At 37.5% G+C, this 19234-nt stretch overlaps 2 protein-coding genes across 16 annotated transcripts in view; both read right to left on the reverse strand.

Annotated features, from left to right (window-relative positions):
* LOC127641325 (uncharacterized) overlaps positions 1–19234 on the reverse strand; it is a 118354-nt gene that overhangs the window by 74062 nt on the left and 25058 nt on the right. For 3 of the 13 annotated variants that reach the window (XM_052124272.1, XM_052124264.1, XM_052124268.1), the window contains exons 1-2: positions 7594–7739; positions 6892–7224 (exon numbers count right to left, since the gene is read on the reverse strand). The exons of 1 other annotated variant lie outside the window; for it this stretch is intronic. In XM_052124272.1, coding sequence (XP_051980232.1) covers positions 6892–7224; positions 7594–7618 — 358 coding nt within the window. In that variant the 5' untranslated portion in view covers positions 7619–7739. Of the gene's footprint in view, positions 1–5907; positions 6418–6557; positions 6675–6891; positions 7225–7593; positions 7740–9818; positions 10188–19234 lie in introns of those variants that run through there. 9 more of the 13 variants (XM_052124275.1, XM_052124267.1, XM_052124270.1 and 6 more) reach the window with 6 other exon arrangements.
* The window catches only part of LOC127641328 (uncharacterized), a 54471-nt gene that overhangs the window by 10211 nt on the left and 25026 nt on the right, over positions 1–19234 (reverse strand). The gene's annotated exons all lie outside the window — the stretch shown is intronic.

Below are 19234 nucleotides of genomic sequence, written 5' to 3' on the forward strand. Positions count from 1 at the left end.
TTGGTGAAATCACGTGTGCAAGGCGCTAATTGGGTCAAGGGAGATTCTTCTTCGGCACCATCTCTGTCCTATTATACAGTCCATTCCCTGTCAAGCACCAGAGATATAAACAAAGACAGCACATTCATAAGAAGCTGGTAGTGTAAATGGACTATGTAATGAATTTAGAAGAATAGAAATATGGATTTACATTATTTTGTGGGGTCAAAAAATATGCTAAGCTAAGACCTGCTTTTGAAACGTCTTAGTGCAAATACCTATTTATCAAGAAAATAGCTAATTGTGCTTTGTGGCACTTCATTTACACACAATACACCCACAGTAGTGCAAAAAATCCCACCCACGGCCACTTGCGCTTTGCGTTGGCATAAAAACATAACTTAGAATTAGTGCTCTCATGAAAACTGGATAAGACTACTGATTTTTCACTGTTAAGGGAATGAGAGATACGCTCTCTTTCCTTCAGTCCAAAAGTCCTGATCGTGTGATGCTGGGATTCGGCTTATATGCCCATGATGATGTTATCTTAAGACAGGGCACCAAGTGTAACCAGACAGTCAAATTGGTATGATTGTAAAGGGTTTCATAGTCAATGACCCTTGAGAGGTGCTCCCAGGGTGTCAGATTCTTGACACATCATCCTTTCAGGAAACCAACGTTGTGCTCTCTTTAACACACAGAACATATTTCTCTTAATGCACAAATTTGTTTTACAACACCTACAAATTCACTTATGAAATTCAGAAAAATATGATGCACAAAGTCACCTAACGTCAAAAAGAAAAACTCTTGAAGAAGGTGAGACTTTGTGGTTAATTACTTGTATTGTGCAAAACCAGTGGAACATTCAGACAGCTTGTCAGAACAGTTTATAGAGGTGTTAGCCACAGGTAAGAACAGTTACCTGTTCAGAACAGAGCAGACGTATCTTAACTAGACACAAAGTTGTGAATCAGAATGTTGTTATGTGATTTTTTCTGTCTTCCATGTAACAAATAAAGGAGATGTCCGATCTACTCTTTTCAATACAACAAATGTGGATGCTGATTTATACTACTGTCAAGCTTCAAAAAGGAAAAAGCACCATTAGAGTACCATATAAGTAGTTTGAATGACTTCTGCGCTTCAAGTCTTAAGACATATGAAAGACACATTGTGTGAGGAACAGACCGAAATTCAATTTGTTATTTGCTATAAATCTTCCCCTCTTATGGAGCTCTCAAATCTCACATGCTTGTAACATTTAAAAAAAGCAAATAATGACTTCTATTTCAAACTGTTATTGGCAAAGATATTGTATGGCTTCAGAAGACTTGGAACACAAGGACTTCCATTGTTACAATATACCCCAATGTCATTTTTAACACTAGTTGGTGTCATTAGTAAAAATATTGAAAGAAAACACTAAGAACATCATTCAGTTTTTATTGTAACAGCTTTAATGAAAATATTGAATAAAAACAGCTAGTAAAAAGTTATATTATTAATTTGTAAATAGCATAGATAGTCCAGCCTAACTTATACCTACGTATATCAAATGCTTAACCTTACATTGTGTCCATAGCACAGGACAGCTATCACATGGTAAATCGACATGATGCTTCTGAAAGTTAACGTACCCTGAACTTAGATGAATTACTGACAAAGCTTATTGTATAAGTTCCCATGTATGATGTATGTACGCATGCACATTCACCATCTGGTCGAAGGTTTTATTAAAAATCTTTATTTTGCATTAAAAAAAATCACTTAAGCACAATTTATATTTGCATACACAATGTCAGGCAATTTGGCATAAACTTTGGATCAAACGCTGTTTTGAATTTTTTTTCAACATTTTGACTAGTCGTGTCATTTACACGCACATGAAAAGACATTCATAAAGAAAACTAAACTTCAGTTTGATCAAACGCTGCAACTTGATGCAGTCTAGTTTTCTTCTCACCATTGAGATGAACATTTTCGCCAGAGCTTTCAAGCTGAGGGTAATATCAACCACATGAAGAAGAAGTTTGTGCTGACCACATTGTGTAGTCTTTTATTCCAGTAGTGCTTAAATTTAATTACTGACCTAATCGTAATCTTTTATTATGTTAAAAAGTATGGCACATCTCTGCACAGTCACCATTTCAAAATATTGCTCATGGTAACGTTCCCTGTTATACAAAGTATTGTTTTGAGTGCTACAGAATAAACAAAAAGAAGCCCATTTGTCATGCACCACGAGTGTTATTGAGCAAACCAACCACATAGTGTTACCCAAACTGGATAATGGAAAGGGAACTGAATACTTGCACTGCTTTATTAATTAGTGGAACTTTCTGTTGTGAGAATGAGGAAGGATTTCTGTAAGAGACAGGGGCTGTTCAGACTAAACTCCTTTTAGTGTTTTTTAAAGTACACATGCGGTAGACGGATATGTTTGACCGCTGTGCCGTGTCTCACTGTTTAAAGATGCCATGTCAAGAGAAAAGATCTTAAGACACCTGCATTCTGTTCCTTTTGATGTGCTGAAGAGCTCAGAGTCCCCAGTGGTCGGCCGGTGCTCAACTTCTTTTGTCTGTCTCAGACCACACGACCTGAGGCTTTGAAGGCCCCTGGCAGTCCGTAACCTGGGGAACTGGCTTGGTAATGTAATATTTTATATATAGTAATCTTAATTACAAATTCACTTATGAAATTCAGAAGAAAATGATGCACAAAGTCACCTAACGTCAAAAAGAAAAACTCTTGAAGAAGGTGAGACTTTGTGGTTAATTACTTGTATTGTGCAAAACCAGTGGAACATTCAGACAGCTTGTCAGAACAGTTTATAGAGGTGTTAGCCACAGGTAAAAACAGTTACCTGTTCAGAACAGAGCAGACGTATCTTAACTAGACACAAAGTTGTGAATCAGAATGTTGTTATGTGATTTTTTCTGTCTTCCATGTAACAAATAAAGGAGATGTCCGATCTACTCTTTTCAATACAACAAATGTGGATGCTGATTTATACTACTGTCAAGCTTCAAAAAGGAAAAAGCACCATTAGAGTACCATATAAGTAGTTTGAATGACTTCTGCGCTTCAAGTCTGAAGACATATGAAAGACACATTGTGTGAGGAACAGACCGAATTTCAATTTGTTATTCGCTATAAATCTTCCCCTCTTATGGAGCTCTCAAATCTCACATGCTTGTAACATTTAAAAAAAGCAAATAATGACTTCTATTTCAAACTGTTATTGGCAAAGATATTGTATGGCTTCAGAAGACTTGGAACACAAGGACTTCCATTGTTACAATATACCCCAATGTCATTTTTAACACTAGTTGGTGTCATTAGTAAAAATATTGAAAGAAAACACTAAGAACATTATTCAGTTTTTATTGTAACAGCTTTAATGAAAATATTGAATAAAAACAGTTAGTAAAAAGTATATTATTAATTTGTAAATAGCATAGATAGTCCAGCCTAACTTATACCTACGTATATCAAATGCTTAACCTTACATTGTGTCCATAGCACAGCACAGCTATCACATGGTAAATCGACATGATGCTTCTGAAAGTTAATGTACCCTGAACTTAGATGAATTACTGACAAGCGCTATTGTATAATGTATGATGTCTGTACGCATGCACATTCACCATCTGGTCGACGGTTTTATTAAAAATCTTTATTTTGCATCAAAATAAAACCACTTAAGCACAATTTATATTTGCATACACAATGTCAGTAAATTTGGCATAACTTTTGATCAAACATGTTTAAAGTTCACACATTTTTCAAATTTTTGACTAGTCGTGTCATTTACACGCACATGAAAAGACATTCATAAAGAAAACTAAACTTACAGAGCTGAAGCTGCAAAATCTTCAGTTTGATTAAACGCTACAACTTGATGCAGTCTAGTTTCCTTCTCACCATTGAGAATCAACAAAAAGAAGACCATTTGTCATGCACCACGAGTGGGATTGAGCAAACCAACCACATAGTGTTACCCAAACTGGATAATGGAAAGGGAACTGAATACTTGCACTGCTTTATTAATTAGTGGAACTTTCTGTTGTGAGAATGAGGAAGGATTTCTGTAAGAGTCAGGGGCTGTTCAGACTAAACTCCTTTTAGTGTTTTTTAAAGTACACATGCGGTAGACGGATATGTTTGACCGCTGTGCCGTGTCTCACTGTTTAAAGATGCCATGTCAAGAGAAAAGATCTTAAGACACCTGCATTCTGTTCCTTTTGATGTGCTGAAGAGCTCAGAGTCCCCAGTGGTCGGCCGGTGCTCAACTTCTTTTGGCTGTCTCAGACCACACGACCTGAGACTTTGAAGGCCCCTGGCAGTCCGTAAACTGGGGAACTGGCTTGGTAATGTAATATTTTATATATAGTAATCTTAATTATGACAGCTCTAATTTATAGTCTTGTTTGTCACACAATATGGACAAAAGGTCAACTTCACACATCATCGATTGGTGAAGGTGTAAAGCACCTGCCTAGATACTTGCATGAACATGTTGTTTATCAAGTGAACAAAGCAATGGAGCACTTCATTTGCACAAAACCACACTTCATATGCGTTACCCACAATGAAGTAGAGTAGTGCAGAAACAGTGTGCTATATGTAAGGACAAAAATAAAAGATATGAATAAATAATAAATATGCAAGCCCAACATAAAGTCATTATCTCTTTAATACCTTTATTGAGATTGTTTTCATGTGAATTCCACTTCAGCTGTATTTGAAGGCAAGACAAACAAACATAAAGTAGCAAATAACTTGGAACAAATAACTGACATAAACTTAGCTTAATCACATAACTTCACATAAATGACACAATGTTGGGCAGTCATTTTGGTTCTTAGTCATTAGTTATATTTATCATCAGGACATCAGCTGATGTGTTCAATGTTTAAAATGATTTGTTGCATGAAGTTTCATGAAACTCGTTTCTTGGGTTGGAAGCTTCTTCAACCCTCAGAAACCTCATTGCTCTATGGTTGAGGTTACCGCTTATAGGCAATAGGTGGAAAGGATTATTAATATTAAAAACAAAGTTATAAATAAGCAAGATCTCCTCTCTGAAAATTATTTCTTATATACCAGTATAATAGTATTAGAGAAGAAAATTATGTTAGCGTCCACAATGTTAGATTTGATTTTGTTATAGAAAAAGAAATGGCGTGTGACCACATTTAAGCACAATTCAACAGACAAGACCATTTCTACAGTACAAAATATTTCTCAGGGATAGTTAATTTTTTAAATGGTCTAAACCTCATAGTTATTTAGATATATGTCCCTTTGTGACCACTTATCCATGTGACAACTATTCCTCTCTCCCTATTATATTATTTATTAAACTTTGAATGTAATGTGTGACAAACAATCTCAGAACTGAACATTACTATAAACTGATTACTCTGTGTGTTCATACAGTAAATGTTTTTATAACACAGAATGTTTTTTGAGTAAAAAAGAAAAAAAGTGTAATAAACTTTAGGATTTAATTCATAGGTAAATTCATCAAAACTATGACATGATCAAGAGAAACTTAAATTCAGTGTGTCCAAACTTTAGACTGGTATACTGTATATCCCCAAATTATGAAAATAATTAACACAACTAATTCAAATCCATTTAAGAAACATCTTGTAACATTGTTAAAGTATTAAAATACAAATACTGAGACTATGGTGCAACCTACTTTTCTTCCTTTTCTTCATACAACTTCTAATGGCCGCAGAAGAGAATAGATGCTCTGGTCCTGACAAGGCCTGGTTCCACTGGGTTGCATTGACAAATCAATTTCAGCATACTGAAAGAGTAAGATATTTTCTATTAATGCCATATATGACAACATACTGTGTGCTACTCTATTACTTTTTCTAAAAGAAATGTCAGTTAATTTAATTTAAGAAATATCAGTGGATGTTTTGTATGTTATTTAATATACATGTATATATATATATATACAGCTTGGACACTATTTTTTCACTGAGAAAGCTGATCTTCAGATAGCTGACAGCATCTCTGCTTGGGTGTGGCAACAGGTGATCGCACATCCTCCATCTCTCTCTCTCTCACTCACTCACACACACACACACACACACACACACACACACACATCCTTGTTTATCCAATAACTTTGTAGAAACAGCACAAGCCGTGATACTATTTCTGAAGTGACATTTTTGAATCACTAACGGAGGCTTGGATGCATCATTTGGTTTGAACCAGCAACGATTGCTCATGTGATATTGCATAAATATGTATATATTATGTGTATGATGGTAAGGAATTAAGCTAACATTTATGAAAAGACTATTCCTACCTGTAAATCCTTCGAGTTTTGAGCTGCCGTGGTACTCTGAGGTTTATTTGAGGTCTTTTTAACTCTTCCCGTTGCATCAAGGCAGATCTTCACCAGTCCTGAAACAGTAGAATGACTTAAACATCACTGAATTCACTTTGCAACAGTTTAAACAAACAAAGAACACATGGAATATTATTACATTAGTGTACATTTTAAACAAGATAACCTTTATCTGGATTTAGTCAAAAGTACACACCAATTACTGCAAGGATCAAAAAAGCATTCAGCAAGACAGATGTGATGGTAAGACTGTTCCACAGTGTCTGATGTTGTAGACAATCATCTGAATCTGTCTGATTCATGTAGACAAAATCTGTAAAATGCAATGTTTTTTTTATTCTAACAATCTTAACTCATTGATTATTCAATTACCATATTATATATCTTTTCATAGAATGAGGAAGTTGTCAAAATAAGAGTTTAAATGTTAATTTTTTAATTATTCACAGTATATTAAATATTGACAAATTGATCATATGGAAAAACATCCATATGAAAATTTAAAATTCATACAAAATAATAAAACATACCAGTGATGTAGATTTTGGTGCCACTGCTGAATTTAAGTGGTGTAGCAGTTTTCACACAATAATAAACTCCTAATTCTTCAACGGTGACATTTTTGATAAACAAACTGCTGTTGGTTTTCAGTGAATATTTGTGTTTGAATCTGATGTTTTCATAATCAGCTCCTTCAAATGTGCTCCTGTAAGTGCGTAATAGCAACACTGGAGGATCCGGAAAGTTCTGTTTGTACCAGTAAATCTCCTCTATATCAAGATTACAGACTAAAGTCACATTATCTCCTGAAGATGCTTGTATTTGTGTCAGAGCCTCTGTGACTTCATTCCACATGAATAGATCTATGAATAATTAGAATTAATCTTATTTAAATGATAACTCACATTTGATCAAACAGATCGAAACACACACACACACACACACACATGTTGGTGTGGCTATTCTTATGAGGACTCGCCCTAGACATAATGATTTCTATACTGTACAAACTATAGATTCTATTCCTCTAACCCTCACAAAAAACATTGTTTAGTTTGTTTTTTATTAAGCGATTTGAATTATGGGGACACTAGAAATGTCCTCATTAACCACATTTATAGCATAATACATTTGTTATTACCAGTATGCATCCTCTTATTAAAATATAAATAATTCACTGAATAATCCTAGACACTTTATTAAATCTTATTTAAATGCATTCAAAAACTCACAGATTTGAAGCTGCAAGATCTTCATTTTGTAACTCAGATTTCAGCACAACCTCTATGTTCTACCACAGCAAACATCTTTCTTTGAGCGGAAACACCACAAATATAAATGAAAGCCTCAAACACACAGAGAAGAGGGGGAGGTGCTCAGCCTGCTCTAATAGAACTCTATTTTTCCACTCTTTATTTTTTGTGTTAAATCAATATCATTGGTTGATATAAATACACTACAAGATCAGTGATTGTCAAATATGCTTTAAAAGCAATTTTTAACTATTCACGGTGTGATGTTACATTCAAAACACCATGGGTGATCACTTTGAACCATACCCAAAATTTAACACTCACTGGTAACTTTATTAGGAACACTACGGCCCTAATTAGAGTCATTAAGCAAAGCAACCAGCTCCAAGGGGAATCACATCACAATCTATATTTTAATGCAAAAAAGTATTTAAAAATTGAACAAAAAGACAAAGTACAGTACATACAATTAGTTTTTTTTTTTTACCGAGAACATTACACCGCTATGTACTTCTATTATTCTGTTTAAATTAGGGCTGTCGATTTAACGCATTAATTCAGTGCAATTAATTTGACAAAAAATAACATGTTAAAAAAATGTACGCAATTAATCGCATGCCCACAAACCATAATAAGGAAGAGTCCTGAGAAATGCAAGCTTGTAGTACCACCTGTTTACTCCAGAGGGCAGTAAGTGAAATTTCAGCTGTATGAGCAACACACAGTTTATACAGTGAAGAAAACACTTCAGTAGGCAGAAGTTCAAAACACTCGAAGGAGCGCAAATGCGATCTAAGGGATCTCAAGATGTGTTTAAAGATTGAGTATTAAACTATATTTAACTTGACACAGTGACCTAAACATTTTTTGTTTATGAAGCAACACACCCGAGACGTCTGACGTAGGTGTAATTTGACAGGTCCATAAACAAGCCCTCATAATAAATCTCCAACTGATTGACAAATTCACTTGTGAAATGGATTGCTGTGAACTGTATGCCAATGATTGACTTATGATCAATAATATGGTAGTAAACAATACATTGTATTCTAAAACCGCTTTTTGTATTGTCTTATCAATGATGAACTCTTCTGCTACAGGAATGTAATACAGTACATTGTAATTTTCTGAATATATATATATATAATTTGGAAATATTTAGATAACTAAGTAAAATGATATTGATTTAAATATGTATAATCATTATATATTGAATTATTCTTATATGAGGGGCTTTCTCAGCAAATATTTGTATATGCGATTAATTAATCAGGACACCAAGTAATTAAATCAATAAAAATGTTTAATCGATTGCAGAATTAATTTAAACTGTCATACTTATTACTTGCGCAGATTAATTGAGAACAAGAATAAACACACAAGAGATATGACCTGTTTAGTGCTACCCATAATGGTTAAAAATATGGTTCAGATTAACAATAAAATAAACATAAAATACATTTGGGCTTCAGGTACAGCCAATTGTGATAACAGAAAGGCACATCATGGGGTAAAACATAAACAGTACAGAGACGCTCATATATAGTGCAAAATTATTCCTAAAACAGCAATCAGGACAGTTACAATCCTCTCTGGATGAGGGTTCATGGAAGAGTTTCCAGTTTTATCCATTGGTTGAAACGTTGGTTCTGGAGTAGGCTTTGCTGTAAAACCAAAAAACAAAACATTAAGGAACTGTTAATATTTCACTTTTAATTACACAAACACAACTAATAATATAATTAATGTATGCAGTAGGCTTGCTGGATGTAATAATAAAAAACACAATAACATATCTACCACAGAAGTGTTAAAGCGTAATATATATTTGAACAGACATTGCATCCATTTAACAAATGACCCAAACTGTACATCAGTAATGACAGTTTCCACTTTCCACACACCTCTTACTTGCAGTGTTATAAAGGATTTTTTCACATCTACAGTCGAGCAGAAGAACTCCCCTGCATCAGCGAAGCTCAGATTTTTGAGTGTGAGGGAAAAGTTTCCATTTGCGATCTCTGGGACAAAACTTTCTATTCGATCTTTGAATATTTGATCTTGTTTTTCTGTTGAAGGAAGGCCGTTTCTAATATCATAAACATTCTTGCTTTGTTTGTATCTCCAAAATACATTAATTTCCGTGTTCTTCAGCACTCTTTCTTCATAAGAGCATGGCAAGATGACAGAGTCTCCAACAACACCTTTGATTTCCGCTGTTCCTTGCAGAGACACTGGGGATGAAAGCAAAAACTTTAGGAAGCACCGGCAAAATAAATAAATAAAACAGCTATCTTTCTCATGTCCCAGCTTAATATGCAAAGTCATCTATATTTAAGCCAATAGTATGTTGATTTCACTTAAATGTTTGTTTGAGTGGCCCATCAATCCCAGCACAGCAACAACGACCAATGGCAGTTTGGGGTGAGCATGGGGCGAGTTTACATTTTTAAATGTTTAAAAAAATTAATTTTGCAATTTGCAAAATAGTGCAGAAACGACACAATTCTGCTTTAACTGAGGTCTGTGAATACTAACCTTTCAGATGTAAAAATAAACAAACGAACCAGAATCTGTAACAACAAACAAAAGCAAGTTAATATTGGTAAAAGACAAGAAAATGTTACTTGCACCAACTTTGTTTATTTGTCCACATTCATGCAATAACTTGGTATTATCACCACACCCTTTAAACAATTTTTAAAAACCAGCTAAAATTGCCCAGGTTTCACCCCCATATTTTTCCATAAAGAAAATGAAGCCTATATAATGAATATTCCGATTGTTGAATTGTGACAGACATTTGTTAAGAACACTTTGGTATTAATAAAGTGCCGGACGTGGTCTTCTGCTGTTGTGGAGAGGATGCATTTACATTGTAGTGAAGCACAGACCAGAATGTGTTTGCTTTAAATATATATATATATAAATAAAGTTTCCCGGCACATTGTCCAGGTTATTATATTCATCAAATGTTTGAATCACTGATTTCTGTGTAGGTAGGCATTACGTAGACACAATGCAATATAGAGCGTCAGTAGCGGTTCTAGCTTGTTTTGCGCCCTGGGCGAAACCCGCTTCAACACGCCCCCTAAAGTTGTCAACCATCTGAATTGGGAAAAAATGGTTATCACAGCGATTTTGACCGTAGCATGATGGACCCTTTTCACAGATCTAATATGATGTGTTTCCACCTTCTTTAACAACATAAATGTAGCAAAAAAATATTATATTTCCAATTTTATATTTAATATTTAATGTAAATTTATTATATTGTACTTTGTATTATATTACCCTGGAATACGTTTTAAAGCATCGGTTACCATAGCTGCAACGAGGCTTCTAACACATTCTTACTGATGTTATCCAGTGCTGTATATTGTTATTTTCTACTGCAAATCTGTAAAAGCATAATTGTTGATTTTTTCTTTTGCTGTTGGTACAAACGGATAAGCAAAAATGTAATTTGCTGTGGTCCACCAATTACCGGCATTCAAGATTAGCCAACTATGATGACTTCCGCTTTGCGGCGTGTGAAAAGCGTCCATTGCTGGTGCCAGACGGGCTGGTTTGAACATTTCTGTATCTGCTGATCTCCTGGGATTTTTACGCACAACAGTCTCTAGAGTTTACTCCGAATGGTGGCAAAAACAAAAAACATCCAGTGAGTGTCAGTTCTGCAGACCGAAATGCCTTGTTGATGAGAGAGGTCAACAGAGAATGACCAGACTGTATCGAGCTGACAGAAAGGCTACAATAACTCCGATAAACACTCTGAGCAGAATATCATCGAGATTCATCAGACCAGGACATGTTGTACATTTTGGTCAGTGAGTGTATAATATTAATAATGTTAACAATAAATATGCAGCTACCAAACACTTTGAGGTAATTTTTATACAGACATTAAGGAAGCACAGATGACGCCGCCAGATGTGTCATATTTAAACTGACAGTTCAGTAAATTAAAACAGTTTTTCTCTTCCGATCCGATATTGGATATCTCAGGATTTGCCGATCCTGATCCGATAACAGTTACAGTGTTATGGAACATATATGTTAACTTAATTTGTAAACAAATAATTATATATTATAATAGTAATATATCTCAATCGTGCACCTTTAACTTTTTAACCCTCACACTTTTATTTTGACATTGTGAACTCTCCAGGAAGTCCTGCGTGTCCGTTTGTAAGTTCACAGTAGTTTAATTCACTTCTTATTCAAATTCTGGTCACATGCACCTCCGGTGCTGTTCTAAATGCATATTATAAGTGAACCGAACTATTGAGCATCTACATCGGAGATGTTGTTTGTGAGTAGCGCTCAAATATTGCACTCCTGTGAAGGCTATAAATAGCCAAGAGCGTGTGTGTAAACAGAGCAGCACCATTCACTGATGCGCTGGAGCTGCGTGTGCATTTTATATAGTAACTTATATACTTAAACACAGCCTTTTGTGATTCACAGAGCTATCGCGACGTCTTCAAATGGCTTTGAATAAAATGCACGAGTCATATTAACTACTTTAATTGTGATTTTATGGTTCTTTTATGTCATATTTGGAGCTTGACAGTAATGAACATGACTAACACACAGTATCGGATTTGGATCGGGCTCATCGGACAGATACGATCCGTCTAAAAGCTTCAGTATCAGAGCGTGATACTGATCCAGGTCTCGGATCGGTGCATCCCTAGGTGTAACACTGGCAAAGGCAAACTAAATAGTTTTTTGCTCTGGACGGCATTCAGATCTGGCTTTGCACTTGTCATACAAAGATTTGTGGTGCCGACTTAAATGATCAAACAAATTGGTCATGTTGCCTAATGTTGTGGCAAGAACTGCAAGGCACTCTTGACAAAGTACCTGTTTTTGGTCAACATCATCCTGTCTGTAGCCGAAATATATCCATATATCTGATGATGCATTTCTTTTTGCAACCCTATTCTCCATTTCGGTCTTTTCCGAAATGTTCCTCGCTCATCATTTCGTTATGCTCAAGCAGAGCCTTCACGTCAACAATGTGTAGCAACGAACATGTTTTTAAAAAATAATAACAAACTTGGTGTATCCAAGAACCCTTTAATCGGAGTAAATTACGTCATATCAGACAGATAAAATGCTAGTTTTCCTTTTTGAAAAATTGTAGACTGATACATGTTTACCTTACTACATCACACGTTCTACGATGTGACTATTGCGGATGCGCACATCGCAATGTCGATGCTGAAATGATATATCGTGCAGGCCAAGTTAAATGGCTTTAGTCAGAGCCGGCCCAAGGCATAAGCAAACTAAGCGGCTGCTTAGGGCCCCGTGGCCACCAGAGGGCCCCCAAGAGCACATGCAATAACAGCTTGATTTTTTTTTTTTTTTTGTGATATACTATCAATGGACAATGGTAATTATACAAAAAGCAATGTTAACGGGCTGCAGGATGCAAGCACATTCAGACAGCAAAACAGCAATGTCACAAAAAAGGACATATCCCTCTGGTGAAGAGAAAAGGAAAAAGAAGAAAACAGAGGAAGAGACAAACAGCAAGATAAAAGGTATCTAAAAGGACTGATCTGGTAAGCAGAGGGCCAGTCCATGTAAAGGAAAACTTCACATTCCCTGAAAAACCTGATGGCCGAAGCTTCCACTACCACTACACCTACAGAAAATTAATTAATGGGAAAATAATGTAAGTGGAGCTGGCTCACTTATTCAAAAAGAAATTATGCAGTCTACAGCTTCTGCTGCAAATTGTTCTCTAGGAAGTCCACAAAACTGGTAACAGAGGGACAACAAGATTGGGTAAATATACAGTCAGGTCCATAAATATTGGGACATCGACACAATTCGAATCTTTTTGGCTCTATACACCACCACAATGGATTTGAAATGAAACGAACAAGATGTGCTTTAACTGCAGAATTTCAGCTTTAATTTGAGGGTATTTACATCCAAATCAGTTGAACAGTGTAGGAATTACAACAGTTTGTATATGTGCCTCCCACTTTTTAAGGGACCAAAGTAATGGGACAATTGGCTGCTCAGCTGTTCCATGGCCAGGTGTGTGTTATTCCCTCATTATCCCATTTACAAGGAGCAGATAAAAGGTCCAGAGTTCATTTCAAGTGTGCTATTTGCATTTGGAATCTGTTGCGGTCAACTCTCAATATGAGATCCAAAGAGCTGTCACTATCAGTGAAGCAAGCCATCATTAGGCTGAAAAATCAAAACAAACCCATCAGAGTGATAGCAAAAACATTAGGTGTGGCCAAATCAACTGTTTGGAACATTCTTAAAAAGAAAGAATGCACCAGTGAGTTCAGCAACACCAAAAGACCCGGAAGACCACGTTAAACAACTGTGGTGGATGGCTGAAGAATTCTTTCCCTGGTGAAGAAAACACCCTTCACAACAGTTGGCCAGATCAAGAACACTCTCCAGGAGGTAGGTGTATGTGTGTCAAAGTCAACAATCAAGAGAAGACTTCCCCAGAGTGAATACAGAGGGTTCACCACAAGATGTAAACCATTGGTGAGCCTCAAAAACAGGAAGGCCAGATTAGAGTTTGCCAAACAACATCTAAAAAAGCCTTCACAGTTCTGGAACAACATCCTATGGACAGATGAGACAAAAATCAACTTGTACCAGAGTGATGGGAAGAGAAGAGTATGGAGAAGGAAAGGAACTGCTCATGATCCAAAGCATACCACCTCATCAGTGAAGCATGGTGGTGGTAGTGTCATGGCGTGGGCATGTATGGCTGCCAATGGAACTGGTTCTCTTGTATTTATTGATGATGTGACTGCTGACAAAAGCAGCAGGATGAATTCTGAAGTGTTTCGGGCAATATTATCTGCTCATATTCAGCCAAATGCTTCAGAACTCATTGGACGGCGCTTCACAGTACAGATGGACAATGACCCGAAGCATACTGCGAAAGCAACCAAAGAGTTTTTAAGGGAAAGAAGTGGAATGTTATGCAATGGCCAAGTCAATCACCTGACCTGAATCCGATTGAGCATGCATTTCACTTGCTGAAGACAAAACTGAAGGGAAAATGCCCCAAGAACAAGCAGGAACTGAAGACAGTTGCAGTAGAGGCCTGGCAGAGCATCACCAGGGATGAAACCCAGCGTCTGGTGATGTCTGCGTTCCAGACCTGACTGTAGGTGTGTTACTGTTACAATTAAAACCATAGAAGGGTAAAATCATGCCAGGCAGACATTGGTATGTTGTAAGCAACACAGCTACAACTAATAAAATCGATAAGGTGTGTGTTAGATTTATAGTGTGCGAATAATCAAGCATTGACAATAATCAATCATATTGGTGGCACCGAGGGGCCCCAAATCAAATTCTGCTTAGGGCCCCATAAAGGCTTGGGCCGGCCCTGGCTTTAGTACATGGTGATACAATTGTCAATGCCAAGAGATAATTAATAGTGCCTTTAGTTGTTTCTAGCATGCCAAGTTTGCTAATATTTGGATGAAGTGAATACGCTTATAAAAAATAGTGTGTTTACATGCCTTTTTCGTAAGGGAAGCAGATTACGAGCTCAAAATATATTCCCATATACTATTTTCATAATAAATGTAATAAATAAAATACTTTGTCAATCCTCCTATGTTATTCGGTCATTTTTGTCCGAATTTTTTTATTTACTCAAAATGGTTTCCTTTATCGGAGCAGTACAAGGCTTGGTTACTTTCGCTCATTCAAAACAAATCCTCCATAGCGCACTTACTCCAATGTTTACCGCTCATGCCGACATCACAGATCAGTTACAGTCATTCACATGATTTCACCGCACAAGTTTACGAACTTTTCGGCCCTATGGTGTAAAAAGAGCCCTATGCTGCATTATGCATTCGTGCCAAACTGCACGCGGCCTAAAGATTGTTGGGGTTATTTGTATGAATATAAACACTAAAACTGTACATACATACCTTAGTGCCATGACGTTGATATCGGTTAAATTATTGTATTGTAATTGCAGTTTATCCTGATGTTATCTTATTATGGCTTATTTTGGTATTAGTCAATTTCCGGTAAGTTTACATGCGCAGAAAATATCTGTTGTAGCGCGAAATGTATCGAAATTGCCTGCTTTGCGCCACACCTCCTTGTGTTTGATTTATAAATATACAGCACAAATATTGAAAATACAGAAAGTATTCGTTAAATTATATCGCAGTGGAACACTTTTGGCAATCTCCACAGCATCAATACAAGGACAGCCCACTACCAGAGCCCCAATACTACCAAGTCCATATACCATATCAAGCTTAATTTAATAAAGCGTAACGCGGCGGTACACAGGCAAGGACTCCAGAGGCCGACTTTTTTAATGGATGTCTATGGATGAGATGCTTCGGTATGCCAATTAAACTGCTTTTGTGAGGTAACGGCTCATTGCTTAGTGAATGGACCAACTGTCCGCTAATCGTCTACATGTTTTACACTAAACAGCCATTTTGAAGTGAACTACGTGTGGAGATTAATACGAAAATGCATGTTTTATAAAATAAATTACGGAACAGTTTGCGACATGTTAGTGTCAGTTTACGGCTCTCCTAATTCATTTGTATTTACTGTCGTAACACTCTGAACGCGGTTCAATGACTAGCTCTACATTATATGATTGGCTTAGAAGACTCACGTGATCCAAGTTGGTCTCTTACGCTTTTTCCTACGGATGATCTGCGGAGGTTGAATACAAATCTATAAAAGATTTAGCTCAACGACGCTTCCTCGCTTGGCACATGCGCAGAGCACATTCTTCACAGAATGATGACTCGTTTCCGCCTTATTTATCAGCGAAAATCTCGCAGTTTTTTTATATTATACATTTTTAAAATATTGAGCGTAATTTTATAACATTATGCTATGCGTTATATTAACCTGGAATTAGTTTTAAAAAACGAATTACCACAGCTTCAAGTGGTTTTCTATTACTGTTGCTGAGAGAGTGACAGTAAATGTGGCATCTTCTCCTTATCTGATTGTCTTAATCCATCGCACAAATGTTTTTTTCCCTTTTCTGGAAAGTCATTCAAACATAATAGTGGATTTTTTCTTGTGGCCTTGGAGCAAATGAATAAGTGAAAATTATATTCTCTGCCCAGGTAGCCAGCGGAATCAGGCTCACTCGGCTGTGTTCTGGCAATGGCTCACCAAAAGGGAGCCAGCTCTGGCCCAGTAATGGTTGCCAGATTTGGCTAGGATTTGGATGTGCGTATTTGGCCCGATGTGGGCTGAGACACGGCACATTTAGCCACATTCGGCTCGACTATGGACCATAAGTGCTGGCCTCATTTTGGGTGAGATGTGGCCATCCAGACCTGGACCAGTTTAGGTTGAGTGCTGGGGATGGACAGATCAGAGACTGGGTTACGGGGTAGGGTAGAGATGCCTTTTCAGATTACCCCCCTGGGCACTTCAAGAGCTATTTCCCCTCTAAACCTGCGGCAACTCAGACTTGGCCGGCTCCGCCCCAGCCCAAGCCCAGCCCTCGGCCCGGCGTAGAGCACCCCACAGGAGTGCAACACCCCCCGCCTCTCGGCTGGCTGCAAAGACAGGCTCCCAAGCACCCCCGAGACGGGACGCCCATGGACAGAGAGGACTGCAGGAACTCCGGAGCGGTTATCCAGACCGCTCCGTCCCCTGCTGGAGGGCCGGGAGGTAAATCTTTTGTTCCCACTTTTCTGTTCACCGCACGCAACTTGTCAAGAAAAATAGCGCTTTCCTCTCTCCTCGTGCTACGCGCCCGGTGCTCACGGTCGCCACCTCCAAGACCACCAGGCTGCCTCACGCATTCCTCACCCCCAACTTGCCGGTGGTGACTAGTCTCACCACTCTTTACGAGCAGTTCACGTAACAGTTCAGCTAACGTGGTGTTTCGTATAAGGGACCCCTAGTGTCACTTCATCGACACAACGTCAAGTGAGTGACAGAAGGGGAATGTCTCGGTTACTGTCGTAACCTCCATTCCCTGATGGCCATCCAGGGAATCTTAACCCCATTGAGCTTTTGTGGAATCAGATCTATGGAAAGTGCTACAGTTAGCATGTGGTGAAATGTCACCTAAGTATCTGGACAAACTGACAGCTAGAATGCCAAGGATCTGTAAAGCTGTCATTGCTGCATGTGGAGGATTTATTGATGAGAACTCTGAAGTATTTTAAGAAGTTCTGAACATTGGTTTCAAATTGTAATAGTAATTTTTCATGTTATTAATGTGCTGACTATACGTTGTGTAGTTGAATGCCACTTTGGTGAATAAAAGTACCAATTTCTTTCCATAAGAGCAAAATCTGTACATTACTCCAAACTTTTGGCAACCAATGTATATACAGTTGAAATCAGAAGTGTACATACACTTTGGTTGAAGTCAAACTCATATTTGAACCTCTCCACAGATTTCATATTAGCAAACTATAGATTTGGCAAGTCGTTTAGGACATCTACTTGTGCATGACAGAATTAATTTTTCCAACAATTATTTACAGACAGATTGTTTCATTTTTAATTGACTATATCCCAATTCCAGTGGTTCAGAAGTTTACATACACAATAATTGTGCCTTTAAGCAGCTTGGAAAATTCCAGAAAATGATTTCAAACCTTTAGGCAATTAGCCAATTAGCTTCTGATTGGCTAATTGGAGGTCTACCTGTGGATGTATTTTAAGGCCTACCTTCAAACTCAGTGCCTCTTTGCTTGACATCATGGGGAAATCAAAAGAAATCAGCCAAAACCTCAGAAAAAAAATAACTGTGGACCTCTACAAGTCTGATTCATCCTTGGGAGCAATTTTCAAATGCCTGAACGTACCACGTTCATCTGTACTAACAACAGTATGCAAGTATAAACACCATGGGACCATGCAGCAATCATACCACTCAGGAAAGAGATGCATTCTGTCTCCTAGAGATTAACATAGCTTGGTGCGAAAAGTGCAAATCAATCCCAGAACAACAGCAAAGGACCTAGTGAAAAGTTGCTGAAGGAAAGAGGTAGACAAGTATCTATATCCACAGTAAAACAAATCCTATATCGACACAACCTGAAAGGCTGCTCAGCAAGGAAGAAGCCACTGCTCCAAAACAGTCATACAAAAGCCAGATTACAGTTTACAAGTGCTCATGGGGACAAAGATCTTACTTTTTGGAGTAATGTCCTCTTGTCTGATGAAACAAATGTTACTGTTTGGCCATAATGACAATCGTTATGTTTAGATGAAAAAGGGTGAGGCTTGCAAGCCGAAGAACCCCATCCCAACCGTGAAGTATGGGGGTAGCATCATCATGTTGTGGGGGTGCTTTGCTGCAGGAGGAACTGGTGCACTTCAAAAAATAGATGGCATCATGAGGAAGGGTTCATCTCAAGACATCAGCCAGGAAGCTCAGTCACTAATGGGTCTTCCAAATGGACAATGACCCCAAGCATTCCTCCAAAGTTGTGGAAAAAATGGCTTTAGGACAACAAAATCAAGGCATTGGAGTGGCCATCACAATGCCCTGACTTCAATCTGATAGAACATTTTTGGGCAGAACTGAGAAAGCATGTGCGAGCAAGGAGGCCTAAATACCAGACACAGTTACACCAGTTCTGTCTGGAGG

The sequence above is a fragment of the Xyrauchen texanus genome, chromosome 50 (genome assembly GCF_025860055.1).
Source record: "Xyrauchen texanus isolate HMW12.3.18 chromosome 50, RBS_HiC_50CHRs, whole genome shotgun sequence".
Taxonomy (NCBI): domain Eukaryota; kingdom Metazoa; phylum Chordata; class Actinopteri; order Cypriniformes; family Catostomidae; genus Xyrauchen; species Xyrauchen texanus.